This window comes from Ornithodoros turicata, chromosome 1 (genome assembly GCF_037126465.1).
Source record: "Ornithodoros turicata isolate Travis chromosome 1, ASM3712646v1, whole genome shotgun sequence".
NCBI lineage: Eukaryota > Metazoa > Arthropoda > Arachnida > Ixodida > Argasidae > Ornithodoros > Ornithodoros turicata.
This window is the reverse complement of record NC_088201.1, coordinates 21678481-21693805: the sequence shown is the minus strand read 5'-3', so window position 1 is coordinate 21693805 and position 15325 is coordinate 21678481. Positions and strand designations below refer to the sequence as shown.

The following is a 15325-nucleotide window of genomic DNA, read 5'->3' as shown; positions in this document are numbered from 1 at the left end:
CGTTTTCTTCAACTGCCAACAACTTTCTTCAACTTCAAGTGATTCCATGATTCACCAGGAGCCGTTTTTTTTCTTTACTCACATCACATCACATCACATCACATCACATCACATCACATCACAGGAGCCGTTGTGCATTCCCTTATCAGGTGTCGCACCCTTCCTATTTAGGTCATATTCCGCCATACCCAACTCACCGAGAACATCCTTGTATCCCTTCCCAGCTTGTCGAGAGGGTCTCATTCGGCGAACCGGGATTCGGCAGATTGGGCTGTGACTTGCGGGAGGGAGTACGAAGAAGCGGGGAAGTGCCTCATTGAAAAGCTCAGGAAAGGGGAGGAAAGGAACATAGAAACAATATTATAAATAGAGCTGAGCGCGGGTGCGGTTACACCCGCGTCTCGATTTGCGCGTAGGAATTCGCGATCGCTGCGGGTAGCGTGTAAAATGCGGGTGTACCCGCAATGCGACCCCTCACTCCATGGCCAACTAAGTGATCCCACTCTGCCACACGCGAGCTCAGCAGTGCCCTATGCCGTTGGCCGTATAAATCCATGTGCCAGACTGCAGCAGGCAAGTGCTGGCGGGCGAGTTCGATTACTATTGCAGACATATATGGCTATCTGTTGAATTTTGGAGTTTTATTGGCATACGATTGAAGCCGTCCGAGACACGTAGCCAACACTCAGAATTTCCATTGTTTTATAATAGAAACAGCGGTAAAGTGGACGAGGAACACTTCCCCCCGCGGGTCCCAATGCGGGTATGCGGGTATACAGACAGCACTGCGGGTCGCCCAGATAAAATTCTTGCGGGTGCGGGTCACAATGCGCGGGAACTGTGCGGGCGCGTGGTCCAAGTTTGCTTACCCGCACTCACCTGTAACCATAAAAACGGGGGTGAGCCTGGTTCTCAGTTGACCAGTCACGTGGAGGAATGCACATTTAAACCTGAGTTCGATGCGACTAGAGTATTCTTCTTTTTTTTTTTTTTGTTTTCGCAGTTACTTACTACAGCTACTAAAGTATTCTTGTGACCTAAAGACTTGCATGTCAGAGAGGTTGTAGAAACGACTAACATCGTGCGATTAAAACAATTTTTGTGTGAGCTCCACAGCTGCTGCGTTGAGTAAAAAACAGGATCACCTAATCAGCAGTGGCATTTGTTTTTGGGGTAACTGGTTCGTGAGACCGAGATTCTTGGTACAGGGATTCTTCCCAGGATTTTTATCTTGGGGTGGGTTGTTGGCGTCCCGCACACGCATAGTACGCAGTGCGCGAACGATTACCACGAATGATAGGTTTATCGCTTTGTTAGAGTCAGGGTTATCCGAAAAGAGAGGGGGCGTACGCCTTTCTGTGTCAATTATCATATAGACGACCCTCTGTTTACAAACATGTGACGTTACGAGAAGACTGGTTCGAGGTTATATTTTGCTATGGTGGGCAAGAAGCGGGAAAAACGCGTCGGCTGAGAGGCTGATAAAGCTGATAGTGCCCACCAGCATGCTTTGCCAACACCACCTAGATAACACAAGGCCTCTTCATGCACGCCGTGACGTCACGCCAGTTGTCCATCCGCTGCTTCCCACTGATACTTGGACGGTCGCCAGAGCGTGATTAGGCAAGCGACGTCGCGCTCTTGTTGTTGAAAGCGATGTTTTAACGAACGTAACGGAATTTAGCATCAACTCGGGAACAAGGCTAACAGATGAATGAAGCACTTCTAAGTTTATATATTTATCCGAACGTTGAAAATACTACTTTACTCCTTCGAACACTAAAATGGTTACATAAAACCTTAAGTGCGATGGTGGGTTGCTTTCAATGTGGAGAAACATCACACACTTGTCGGTCACACTCATTGTCCAAAATTGGTGTTGCAGATGCCTCCTAACTTGCTTTTTAAGTCATCATAGAAGACACTGAATTCTTCATCACTTCTTCTCTTCTGGTTCCTAGTGAATTTTCTAGGGCTTTCTGAAGGGTCGTGTTCTTCATCCTGGCGCGGGCTATGCGGTGAAGTTCTGCTTTTAGAGCGCGTAAGGGGTGCGTGACGTCCCTACCTGCTGCTTTTCTGGCTTTTTTGAAGGAAACAGGAAGGACAAGAACCTTGTCTCGGGTTCTACGTTGTATACCAACTCGCCTGTGCCATTCTTCCCTTGCCGTGAACATGTTCCTGCAGAAATACATGCTAGTTTCACTCAACACGCTGTCGGAATATTAAAAAAAGAATAACGTACAGGTTTTCTCTCCAACTGTCTCGATGCTCCACTCCTGCACATGGCATGCCTTGCACTCAAAACACGGACAGACATAGACTATCAACCGACAGTTTATTACAGGCAAAGGGCCCAAGAATAACGAGGGAAAACCTGTTTAACTATTCTTGTTCCTGCGCCTCACTTATCAAGGAACATGAACTCCTGATCATACAAAGCTAAGGAAGGCTGACTCAAACAAAACGACCCCAATTTTCGAATATATGAAAGGCCTGGATAATTTCTCTTTTCGATTGCTACACAGAGAAGCCCTTGATCTTATTACGGTCAAACAGGTTGGTCAACAGGTGGACATCTCCTCTCTATTTTATTTTAATTGTCCCGACTTTCAGTGAGGCAGACGTTCGTGAGCCGTTCAGTCTGGTTCGAACATCTGTTACATAATCCGTCGACATTTCCTATTTATCGATTCCCCGGATAGCCGATTCAACTGTTCGGTACCTCATATCTAGGGCTCCGGGTTCTCGGAGTTTATTTCTATGTGTTACCGGAGGACGTTTTTCGGAGTTTATTGTTTTTTTTTTGTTCAAAAAACGCAGTTTTTCGGAGTGTATAATTTACAGCTCAGTTAATATCCGAAATTCGGAGAAAACTTGACGACGCACGCACAGTTGTGCAGCGAAAACGCTGTTGTGTCACATTCATTGCTTCAACTTAGACTAAAGAGACACAAGCTTAACAATACATTTCGTGCGACGCCCACTGAGGTGTTCCGGATTTCCAAATGCACCCTGTCCGTGTGCAGTGCTCACTGTTTTGCGACAGTACTTACATACGACAACTCTGCATCGCGATTGCGGGACGAATGTGAACTCCTCGAAATCAGGTTATACTCCTTGACATAGTCGCAGGGCAGCTTTCGCTTGCGTCCCATCTTGTCGTCAGCACTGCAACTACTTGCCCTTTCAAAAGGACCATAGAAATAGAAATAGAAATAGAAATAGAAAGAAAAAAAAAATGGAAACGAAGGTCGCACTGGTGCGACCAGCTGTTCCACGACGCTTGACGTGTGAAAGCACTGAATGATTTAAAAGACTACTTCGTATGATCTCGGTTTCATGCTTAGTGCCCAGTGTTTTTAGTGCTTAGGTCACTGTAGGACAAGGAAATCTCGAAACAGACTGGGGAAAACCCCGGGCGGCGAATCGTCAAGTGATCGAGATGACCGCCGAAGAAATCGCTAGGTCACGGAAACCATTATTATGTTACGGTGGGGCCGGTATTCGAGGTCAGAAGAAACCGAGGACACAAAAGGACGCCAAGAACAATAACCCGGTTATCAGGGAAAACATCAGCCAAGCGGAGTTTTTCGGATTAATCCGAATTGCTTAAAATTTAACCGGAATACATTTTTCGGATTTTTTCGGATAAATCCGAAAACCCGGAACCCTACGTCGAACACTTGCACCGCCCACCAGTTGAGCACCACTTTGGTTTTCGTCCGTTTATATAAACTTTCCGAAGTGTGCGGTAGAACAAATAAAGGAAAACAAAAAGTGTATGCAAACCTAAAAAAAAAACAAAAAAAATCAACAACAACAACAACAACAACAACAACAACAAAAAAAAACCCTCGTGGGTGTATTCTGGCGGAAAAGTAACTCTAATATAGTATCCAAGATGTGAAACTGCTTTTCGATTTCCGCTAATCCTTCCCTTGTTGGTTTAGTGCACTACGTTTTGTATCTGCCTGTCCTCACACAGCAAAAGAAAAATAAAGAACGAAAGGAAAGGAAACAGGGATGTTGTGTTCGCATTACTTATTGTGTAGGTTCCCCGTGTCATCGGCTGATGTGTCTGAAAGCGGTGCGTGACATCACACCTCGTCAACCGCCGCCCGCAAAAGTATCAATAGACCGTTCCCTGATTTCCTTTCCCAGGTGCTTTCCTGATGCATTATCTGATTGGCTGTATTCGACGACGGCCTTATTTGGTGCAAAGAAAGTTTACAGCGTAGAGTTTTTAAGGCGTTAATATTTGCTTAGTATTAATATTAATAAATCTGTGTGGCCTTACCCGCCCGTGAAGCTAAAATTTTAGCAGAATACTACCCCGTCCTTTTTTTTTTTCAAGAGCTAATATCAAAGTAACGCAGTTTTTTGGTACAGTTCCCGATTGTATAAATGTCACGATTTCTAATTGTTATTGTAAGTGATAAGTACATTTTTTTTTTAAATATGGAGAAATTTAATTGTTGTTGTTGTTGTTATTGTTGATTGTTATTATGTTCAATCCCGTTATACCGTTTAGCAGTGTTCCGTCTGCCAGCAGCACAGGTTTCCTCCACGAAAACCGCGAGGCTGTTGATCACAAATGTAACATTTTGCTATTATAGGGATATTGCATTTCAGTGTCCAGCGGGCACAATTTGCGGGCCGAATTCTGCGGCGTCACCATCAATGTTGTCCTTTTCAACACATTTTTTTTTAGTCGTGCTCTTGTATAATTATTTGATATCGCTATATCATCCTTCCTAAAGTAATGACTGGATAGAAATTATTATTTAAATCATTTTATTTATTGCACATACCTCTCAAATGCGGCTTTTTCTTTTTTTTTTTTTTTTACGGGAGTTTTGTGGCCCGGAGATTCGGATATGGCACGGATAGTCGTAACGAAGAACATAAAATAGAAAACTTATTTAAAATATGCCTATTAAACTTGGCGATATTTACGTACCTCCGCTGACGGAGTATCGCTTCTGTCGCAGCAAAAAACAGTACGAGAACCCAGAGGAAGTGGTATAGAAAAGCCTGAGAACACGAACAACTGAAATATGGCAATCGTCGAAAACGGTTGGAATCACCAGCTCCCGGCCAGCCTTCTGCTTCAGTCCATACCGTCGTCGGATCGCCGAATTTTCCACTTTTCCACAATATATATATATATATATATATATATATATATATATAAAGAGGGAGGAAAAGCCATTAAAAAAAATAAGTAAATGATGCTAGACGTGTTTGAAATTCAAACTTACAGATTAAAATGGCTTCTATGGCTGCACGTAGAGAAACAGATACTCATTGAACGATGCGACAGCACCAGAGGACACGTGTTTCGCCGTGTTTGCGGCTAAATAAATATATATATATATATATATATATATATATTTATTCCGTGTAAGCGCCGCGAAGCAGCTGTGGCTATGAGCGGCGTACAGATGTGGACGGATGGAGGGAGGACAGCAGGAAGGAGTGGAGGACAGGGGGGGAGGGTTAGTATGCGTCCTGGGCCGACTTCAGGGGGAACTGTGCCGACACTCGTCTGGAAAGTCTTCTGCTTTTCCACAATCTAAAAACAGAATTTGCCCGCATGACACGCTTGAGGCTAACCACTACACAGCATGGTACCGTTATGAGCGTTTTGGCCGTACATTAGGAGACTCAGGTGACGTTCGTCATAGTGGCGAGCAGTGTATTTATAATGACAAAGGGCACTCTGTAGCAAGATTTTGGTGCGGCTCTACGAAATGTGCGGATAACTCATGTAACCTAAACTTTCAATGTTTGTGTGCTGTTGAAGAACCTTATTACGAGATCAAAATCGTCGAATGCCTCCCTAACGAAGTACATAAAAGCACGCTTGTTTCGTCATATCAAATATTAGTATAGTTTTCGTATATCAAAATTATTATAAAATGTCTCGCACCGCCCGTTGTGAGACCAAGATCTGAACTAATTATAGAAAGGTCAATAACTAAAAAGTGTATATTAGGTAACAAGTAACTTGAAAGTAACTCGTTACTTTTCGAGAGTACCTTAGAACTTCAAGTTCATTTTCATTACCTGTAAACTTCGTTACTAACTTATAGTTACATTTTTTGCATAGTAACTTAATTGGTAACGAGTTCCGTGTGTCGAGTAACTTCCTCATCTCTGCTCTTAGATTACAAAAATATACAATGTGCTGCGATTCGTTCCGATTAATGCGGTATTTTTGAAGTATTTTATTATATATAGTATTTATATAGAAGACTCTTTCAACTTCCCGCTAAACGTCCTCCGCGCGTATATGGAATTAAAATTTCCCCATGGTTAAGCCCAAGAAGTAAAGACAAAGTAAACGACGGGGAACTATACACTGTTAGAACATATAGACTTGTTGAAAACAGCACGTGTTTCTGGACAAGTGAAGTGTCCCAAAAACGCGTACGCCTCCCATTTGCAACAAATCGGGAGAGGGACCGATGTCGCTCCCAATGATGGTTGACTGGGAGCGTGTTATGTGGCGAAGAAGTGTATCGGATACAACCGCGGATTGTGTACTGCGCCGCTGAAGAAGAATCTATCATGCCAACTAGTTACCACACTCTGAAAACAGAACTTCACCTCGCAGCACGCTGTGTGAAAACCGCTGCCACGAATGATAGGGTTATCGCCTCAGATTCGAAGAGAGTGGGAGACGTACGCCTTTTTGTGTCAATTATCATGAATACAAATCGACGCAAAAAGACGATATCTCTAAGGGCTCCCTATATAAAAGGCCCTCTTCGAATTATGGTTGGCGCACAGCGTGCTATGCGGTGAAGTTCCGTTTTTAGAGTGTCTGCTTTCAGTGCGGTACTGAAAAAAATGTACGCGATTTGAGCGATTCGTTTTTCTTCATTTCTTCCTCTGGGTATGCGGAGCGCACGGGAGCGGCTTTTATTGCTGTCATAGTGTAGTTCGTTCAGCGAACAATATACTGCGCAGTATTTTCCGCATAACTCACAATGGGAGGGGCGTCCATTCTTCCCGCCTCCTGTGCTTTGAGCCGATAGGGGTGGTCGGTCTAGACACGTGTAAAACCTTGGAAGCCTGGATTTCATTATTGGCTGTGACTAGTTTTCAGGTACTGCTTAGTTCTTTTTTCGTACACTTCAGGCGGAATTTTTTTGCATAGGTGTAAATCAGAAAAATATAATTTTGCCGTAAAAATAATAAAGAAGAGAAAATCGTGGTTAATAAACGAGAGATATAGCGTCCCAAATAATAAGCGAAATTAGACCGACTTTTTAGGTATACCGCAGATCCTACACGGGGAACAAAACCAAGCACCAGACCACAGGGCACCGGATAGGTCTTACCGTGTTAAGCAGCAAACTATCCTATTACCGCATCTGTCCCCGCATTTTATAACAAATTAGCGGAACGGTTCGAAGGCACACTCTTAAACAAAACTTCACCGTATTACAACACGCTCGTAGCCAGCAATCATCCCGAATGACAGCGTTTTCTCCCAGGCTGATTTATTGAGAGCGCGAGGCGTACGTCTTTTTTTGTGACACTTATGCTAATTGGCACAAAAGGGCGCCTGTCCAGCGCTTTCGACAAATCAGGAGTGATATCGGTGTCATTCCGTGACGTTTCTTCAGTGTGTTATGTGCTTGAGTTGATATGGAGATGAACGCGCAGACACGGCGGACGTATGCAGCTTTCCAGAAACACGTATCTTGGAACAATATGGTACGGCAAAAAAAATGTGTGCACAACAACAAATAAAATGCAGGACAACATGAGAACAGCAACAATTTTGTATTTCTCTTACGTATTTCATAAAGGTTCATCCAAGTAAAACAGTGGAACAAATCAGTCGATATACAACAATCTGTGAGGTAACGCACAGTCACAAATCTTTCAAAGAGCATCCGAATAACCGGCACGCGAAATGTGAAAACCACGGAGAAGATAAAACTGAAAAGGATGGTGACAGTAAAATATTGTGATGGCTATGTCATGAAACGCGTCGACACGTGGGGCAACTTCGGAAGGCTATCGTAAAGAATGAGATCAAACGCGCAGTAGATCGACGAAATTTATGGACATGATTGAAACACCCCGGCTGGTTTGCATACAGACAATATTTCAGCAGCTCCGCTGGTCATCGAGAGGCAATCTAAACCCACGAATTCCATGATGGGGAAAGCCTGATTGCGCAACAGATACTACGCCCAAAATCATGCTCTTTTAGAAGCGTATCTCTTTGTGATAAAGAGCATTAGTACTGTGATGAGGAAGCCTCTCTCCTTGTACATGACAAATCGGTCCGCGATCGCAGTGTGTGAAGAAAAACTTAGGAATTTCATTTTGAAACAATGTACGGTTTCGTTGAGATTCATAGCGAAAGCTCCGTTTTTTTCTCTTTCTTTTTTTTATCTCCGTTACAAACGAGTATTACCCAATAGGACCCCGCAGGCTGAGTGCAAAAACTGCATCAGCGATGTACTTCGCGAACATGTTTACAGTACAGTGGGGTTGTGTACATGAAGTATTTTCTTGCTTCTTTTGTGCGGCCATTTTATGTGACAATGAAATGAAAACGATGTACATCGCACAGGAATGCTGAGCTGTTGGTCGACCGTCGTTAACGCAACATGAGTGGAATGTCGTTTAAGGCAGTGATGACTTGAAAGAGAGAGAATGTCATATTGAACTGTGTGTTCCTTCTACACAAAAACACGACGGCAAACGCGACTTGCCAACGGCACCCCACGGCTCAATGTCCAAGATGTGGATTGTCCTGATGGGCTGCCGAGTGGTATGTTCCGAGAATGCCCTTGAGAATGAGTGTGCTCAACTTTAATAGGCATGACAATAGGACACGTTTACAACACACAAATGTCAATAAAGTACAATAAAACGCTGTACCGAAAGTACAGTTCATTTGACTAGAAGAGGTTGTAAAATAAAATGATACTGTAGCATTACTAAAGTCAATCTTACAACAAGCGTAAATAACGCAGCTGCTTTTTTGGGAGCTGCTTCAAAACGTCTACCAATCCATTGTACACGACTAGTGTTGTTGGCTTCGAGATAACTTAAACAAAAGCAAAAGGGGACTAGGTGTGATAGGAATAGAAGAAACGGGTTGGTGCCTCCAGAGGCATTATTGAATACATTATCACCATCGCTATAGCATCGTTGCGTATGTGACGATGGTTAGAATAAATATAGATAAAATGATCGTGAAGCACGTGTATTCAAATGAACGGTGTCTCATGGGAAGGAAGCAAATGCATGGTGAAAATGCTGGCCGGCCACACGCGCGATACAAGCAATAACTCAATTTGCTATCACATGAGTCATTATTGAGGGCCTTCTAGACGTCTTCCGTAACAAGAGAATTGCACTACTATAGGACGAAAACGAAAGTGTTCAACAGCAGACGAGTCTCACACACACTAAAGTCCATTCGTGGTCCATTAATGAGGCCCGGATGACCCTCTAGAAGGGAAGGCTCGAGACAAACATATTCTCTATGACTTGAGGTGCAGGCACCAAATCCTCCAGCTTCATGTAGAAAATCCTCTGGAGACCCTGTACGCTGAGCGACCGCAGGGCTGGCAACTTCGCTAAGATTCGCGAGAAGTAATGGGGCTTCTTCTGGGCCTCGCTGTTGTATGTCACGTGGTCCCGTAACGATCCAATAATTTTCATCTGAAGTTGTTCCACCTTGCTGCTATCCTTGAGCCCGTGTCGCTCTGATAAAAACGGGGAACAATTAGACCCCCGTGCACTCAACTTTAAGCTGCCAAGCACTTACCTGTGACCAGGGTCAAGGCTGCAAGGCAAGCGAAGGCTGAGATGTCCATCTGCATGGCATGAAGACTTCGAGAAAAGTCCAAAATCGCGTTCAGCCAATCACCAAAAGTTCGCTCGCATTGGGTCCGATGTAATACGACGCCGTTACAAAACGTGAACTCCTCGTCATCTTGCCGTATTCTGTGAAACAGAAACAGAATAAACTCTTGCTTCAACCGTGCCGCAGATTAAGGTATGCTTCATCGAAACAACTCGTGTACCCTCAAAATACAGGCCAGAACAGGGGACATGCCCGAGATGTCTAAGACTCGCTCTACGCCAGTTCGGAGCTCTTAGTCAATATTACATCACCTCGTTAGCATCTGTGCCGATATTGCTGCGAAACTGCGATCGGTTTGAAATACTACAGCGCCCAACAGACTATTTTTAGATTATGTGTGCACTTACTGAATGTTGCATGTCGTATGATAATAATAATAATAATTGGGGGTTTACGTCACGAGACAACTGAGATCATGAGACGGCGTGTCTAAATAACTTGTACCCGCATGTCGTATGAAAATGGACTGTGACGCCACACTCCGAAAACCACATCTCGGTACATGAGATCCACATCTGGAAATCACGCCATACGCTCGCGAAACGCCAGTATGTGCCTCAAAGAGATTCGCAACTGACTCTCAACTTCTTGGCATGGAGATTTCACGTCGCTGAGGTTGAGGTCACCCGGAGTGGTCAACTCCGCACGAGGCCGTCACAACGAAGGTGCCCATGGGGCACGGATGGGGCATGGGGCGGATCCAGACCCCCCACTTTGGGGAGGGGGTTCTCTGTCGAAGCGCGTAGCGAGGGATGAGGAAACCTAATGTTTAACCTGATGAATTGGGGGGGGGGGGACCAATGCGTAATTTCCACGGGTACTCAACGACTGTCAGTTGGTGCGCGCGTTACGTCCGCCCAATTGCACGCAGTATTCTCCCAGGGCTCTTACGTCCATCGCACCAAGGGAATGGTGCCTACGTGGCTCCGTGTTACGGAATTTATCCGAAGCACCGGGAAAATGCTCGCAATAAATTTTTACTTTATCTATCTATCTAAGAGTTTCCCAGACTGTCGTGTTTCTTGTGTCATCTTGCATATGTATACGCAGTAAAAGCAGCTTTCTATATAAATATTCTGTTAATTCTTCTAGATCCCATCTAGCTGCCAAGAGTCGCACATATTATGGACGTGCCAAACTCCAACAGGCCCTGTGATCTATAGGTAGCTTTGGCAGCGCCAGCTAAATTACAAGGCGTGAGCAATGCCTCTTCTAAACGATAGGTGTAATGGCCTCTAATTGTGACCACATCCTTCTCACGGCGTAATTAGCGCAGAAGGGACTAAGACAGAAAGAAAGGACAATGTGCGAGTTCCTTGGGTGCTGACTACATCATTAGTGGTCTACACCAACTGCCTCAAATTTCTGTAGTAAACCACATCCTTATCGGCGGCCTTGTACTGCTGGTGGGTACCTTTTGGTGGCCCAAAGCCAGATTGTAAGACCGGCTGTTGCAAGACATCACAATAGGTTTGTTGTTACGCCACTCCCAATAGTGGGGAGGCATTACACCTCAGCTCCACGAAGGCAATGACAATGGCCTGATAACCATGGCCGAAAGGCTTTTGTCGACAGCGTGCATCGAAAAAGCGAGCACAAAATAAAGAAATGAACGTAATCATCGGAAATACGAAAAGAAAAAACGCGATGAACTCGAGCTCTACCAGCAGGAGAAAGCAGCTTGTATGAATATATGTCTACTTTATTTTTTCTGCGTATCGGTGAATTTTTACGACAGGAAGAGGTATATCTGTCTACTTTGATGACGTGTTCTAAGTTTCGATATTAAGTATCCTGCCGCGTTCATCAGACTGTATACGACACTTGCGATGACTACAGAGCGGTACTACAGGTGAGTACCACACGACTATATATAATCGTGTAGTACTCAGCTATGCATAGCTTGTGCCGTATCTTTCGCAAGAAACTTGAAATATGCTTTTTTTTTTGCATTTTCGTTTTGTGCTACACACGCGGATGTAAGCAAGAAAAACCCAAAATAAGACAGATAAATTATAGTACTTGCGCGTTGAATATATATCGCGTACAGCCGCTATACAAGGGATCTATTCCGCTGCTTCTGCACACAGAGGTCAGTTGAACAGAAGGACAGCTGATTAGATTACTTGTCTTGACAGCTACAGTTTCATTTTTGCATCGACACTATCATTCATGCGGGGTTAATGGCAAATAAGTAGTCCTGCGTGCCCCCGTTATGACTAGACGTACTTGGTTTCTGTATCAGAACACACGCGTTTAAGTCAGAAAGGACATATTCGTACATAAACGCGCAATATTTGAGTATCAACAGACCCCAAGTGCACTAACAAATTTCGCAGACAGCGTATTAAAGCAGCATGTCACAAAAGCGATAAGTATCCGTTCCATGATGACGCGTTATATGGTGCGCAGAGAGATAGTTAATCAGCAGTACACCGTGTTTTTCGCATGCCTGTAGCTAACGAAGAAATAGCGGTATTCTTATGTCCGACGAAGAGGTCTTTAATTCAAATGAAACGGTATAATAAGATGGTTGTGTGGACACTCCTAACTATATTTCGTTGAAGTGGGCAACATATCGTTGAGTCTGACCAACTGGAAAGGTGACCAAGAAGACAAGAGCGGAACGAAGCGGACGAGACAGAACAGGCTTCCCTGTTCATCTTTCCCGTTCCTCAAACTGGAGGATGTGTTGCCCTCTTCAGATTCATACCAGCCAGCTTGGCTTCTCCCACTAAGTTCGTTACTATTAGCTTCTTGAGAAAACAACAGCAGTATGTATTAATTCCAAAAGATACTAGCAGACCTTTCCTTTCAATAAATATATATTCCCCCTCCAAAAGATACTAGTTCTCTCGCGACGTAAAGTCGCGAATTTTCAATTATTCCCCCCAAAATGCTTTCACGGTGTTATCAACGGCAAGACAGCAAGGAAGTAGCACATACAGGCGGAATAACTGAAACAGCCAGAAACACGGGACAGGGAGAGAAGGGACACACATACACAGTGTGTCTTCTCCTCCTGTCCCGTATTTTTGGCTGCTTCAATTATTCTGATGCGATGTGCCAACTATACCGCCTTCAGACACTTATGAAGCACGTACAGGCACGGTCAAGTCGCGCAGGGAATTGTAAATCGTAAAACAATGTAAAATACGGAGGTGAAGTCAACAGTACAAGTCAAAGAGTCAAAAGTACATGAATGAAATATATAAAGTAGTTTTGGCCTATATGGGTGCATGCTACGGGAAAGTCAGTACTGCATCGTCAGACTTCATGCAGCAGGCGTCTAACGTGAAGAAACCACTGGTTAGGCGTAACTGTGGAACTCGCAATGTTGCGCAGCCGCACAAGAAAACTGTCCATCAGCAAATATGACACACGAGACGGATGCTCACCTATAGGCTAGCCTCAGCACGAAGAGTTCCAAGCTGGACGACTGCAGGAGGAGCTCTTGGTCACTTTTTTCAAGGTCACTAAAACCAGGAATCTTCTCCGCGAAGGTCTTAATGACATCTACGGATGTTGTAAGAAGGGTGTAGAACTGTTGTACCTCAGCAGCCGTCCTCCGACCCTCTTCAATGGGAAGGTCGCGGCACTAAAATAAAAAACGATCACAAATCAGGAACCAGAGGTTAAGAAATACGTGAAGGGCAACTTACCATGGAGTAATCTCTATTTGAAATGTCAGGCGAGGTGTCTACGTGGGCCCTGACGAGAGCAGTGATGAGGCTAACAGGAGGAGATGGCGGCGATTCCTGTGGACTTTTCGGCTTTGAAGGTAATCGACCGCGACGGCCTTTCAAGCTATCCGTCCGGACAACTGTAAGCGGGAAGACATATCTTAAGTCAGTGAGTATCGTACTTGGTCTAGAACCGAAGTAACATATAATACAGGAAAATTTATTAACACTACAAACATCAATAGGACCTAGTAATATCCAAAGTAATATTATGCAAAGTGCTACCGGGGCAGCTTACCTTCTTTGACCATGCCTACGGTCAAGCATTTTTGAAACCTACAAAACTGACATCTATTTCTTCTTCGTTTGTCTACGGGACAATCTCTGTTGGCAAGGCACACATATTTCGCTCCTTTTTGAACGGTTCTCTGAAAGTCAACAAAGTGAAACCTCATATAGCGGACGCTACTAATGACGTTTTGACTCAGGTGGGATTGAACACGTACCTTGAAGAAGCCCTTACACCCTTCGCAAGTTCTCACGCCGTAGTGTTGGCAGGCGGCATTATCTCCGCACACTGCACACAACTGTGACGATGGCGTTGGTGGTGTTGATGAGGAAGACGTGCTTGAGCTGGTGGCTGCAGTGGTGGCTGCAGTTGAAGTTGATGGAGTTCGTGCAGCACTGTGTGTGAGTGATTGCCGTCTAAGATGGAAGCCATTATGGGATGCACTTTATAATTGGTAGTATTAGAATAACTGACGCGAACTGCGGATACCAATGAGCGAGACAAGCTGTAAGATCAAAACAAAGGAGCAAAAACTCAATAGGAACCTGTGTTACAAAAGGAAATTCAAACAAAAACAAAGAAAACCTCTTAAACTAACACACGCAAAATACTTAATTTATGCATGCATCACTATTCACATAAGATAAAAGTAATATAGCAATATAATATGAAGTAGGCTCAGCCACCACAGACTATCGCAAGGCCAGGCCACCACAGAATTGTCCAACATGCCCGACAAGTTAGGTAAACAGTCAAAGTCGACATGTGCCCATACAATTTACTCGTTCTTCTGTCCATCAATATAATCATGGGAAACAGCTCTTTATATATACGTGACAGTGAGTGACATACCTCAGCTCTGAAGAAGAGCGGGGCGACGGCAAGGACAGCGATGACTTCCTAGATCTAGTCCAGGAAGAACTGGGGCTCGTCAGCGGCGGAGTGAGGTCGCCGGGAAAGGACGTCATTGAAGACGATGAACCCGATGCCATGCTGAAAGTTGTACTTTCTGAAGGGGCCGCGGACGTTGACGGCATTTGCTCGCCGGCATAAGCGACACTCTTGGTGTATATTGGCGACGATGGAGTTGTTTGCAGGTAGCCTGAGAAACCAGGCTTGGCGTGTTCTCGCTGGTCACCCTGGTATCGAACGTAACATTCCGAGGACTGGTAGGCGGGAGCGTCTACCTCCCCCTTGTAGAAATGGGAACCTGATGAGGACATGGGTGCAGTAGGCGGAGTGAATGACCGATAACCAGAGGCTTGAGGCTTGGGTGAAAAGCCGCCGACGGACACTTGGTATGACTCCGGACTTCCGGACTCTTGAAGCTCGGACTCAGGCCGGAGCTCCTCAAATTTGAACGAGAATACACCTGAATGAGTAATGTCCCGCCTGTACCTGGAACGAAGGCAAGTCTCCAGTGAGAGAAACGATGACGGAACATTCAAG

General features: G+C 44.6%; 1 protein-coding gene across 8 annotated transcripts in view; it reads right to left on the bottom strand.

Moving 5' to 3' along the window:
- Positions 1 to 7782: 7782 nt before the first annotated feature.
- Positions 7783 to 15325, bottom strand: part of LOC135377616 (probable nuclear hormone receptor HR38) — a 54850-nt gene continuing 47307 nt past the window's right edge. For 6 of the 8 annotated variants that reach the window (XM_064610161.1, XM_064610163.1, XM_064610164.1 and 3 more), the window contains 7 exons: positions 14729 to 15274; positions 14094 to 14292; positions 13886 to 14015; positions 13567 to 13727; positions 13303 to 13502; positions 9806 to 9984; positions 7783 to 9743 (listed from right to left, as the gene is read on the bottom strand). In XM_064610161.1, coding sequence (XP_064466231.1) covers positions 9487 to 9743; positions 9806 to 9984; positions 13303 to 13502; positions 13567 to 13727; positions 13886 to 14015; positions 14094 to 14292; positions 14729 to 15274 — 1672 coding nt within the window. In that variant the 3' untranslated portion in view covers positions 7783 to 9486. The remainder of the gene's footprint in view (positions 9744 to 9805; positions 9985 to 13302; positions 13503 to 13566; positions 13728 to 13885; positions 14016 to 14093; positions 14293 to 14728; positions 15275 to 15325) is intronic. The other 2 variants (XM_064610159.1, XM_064610158.1) reach the window with 2 other exon arrangements.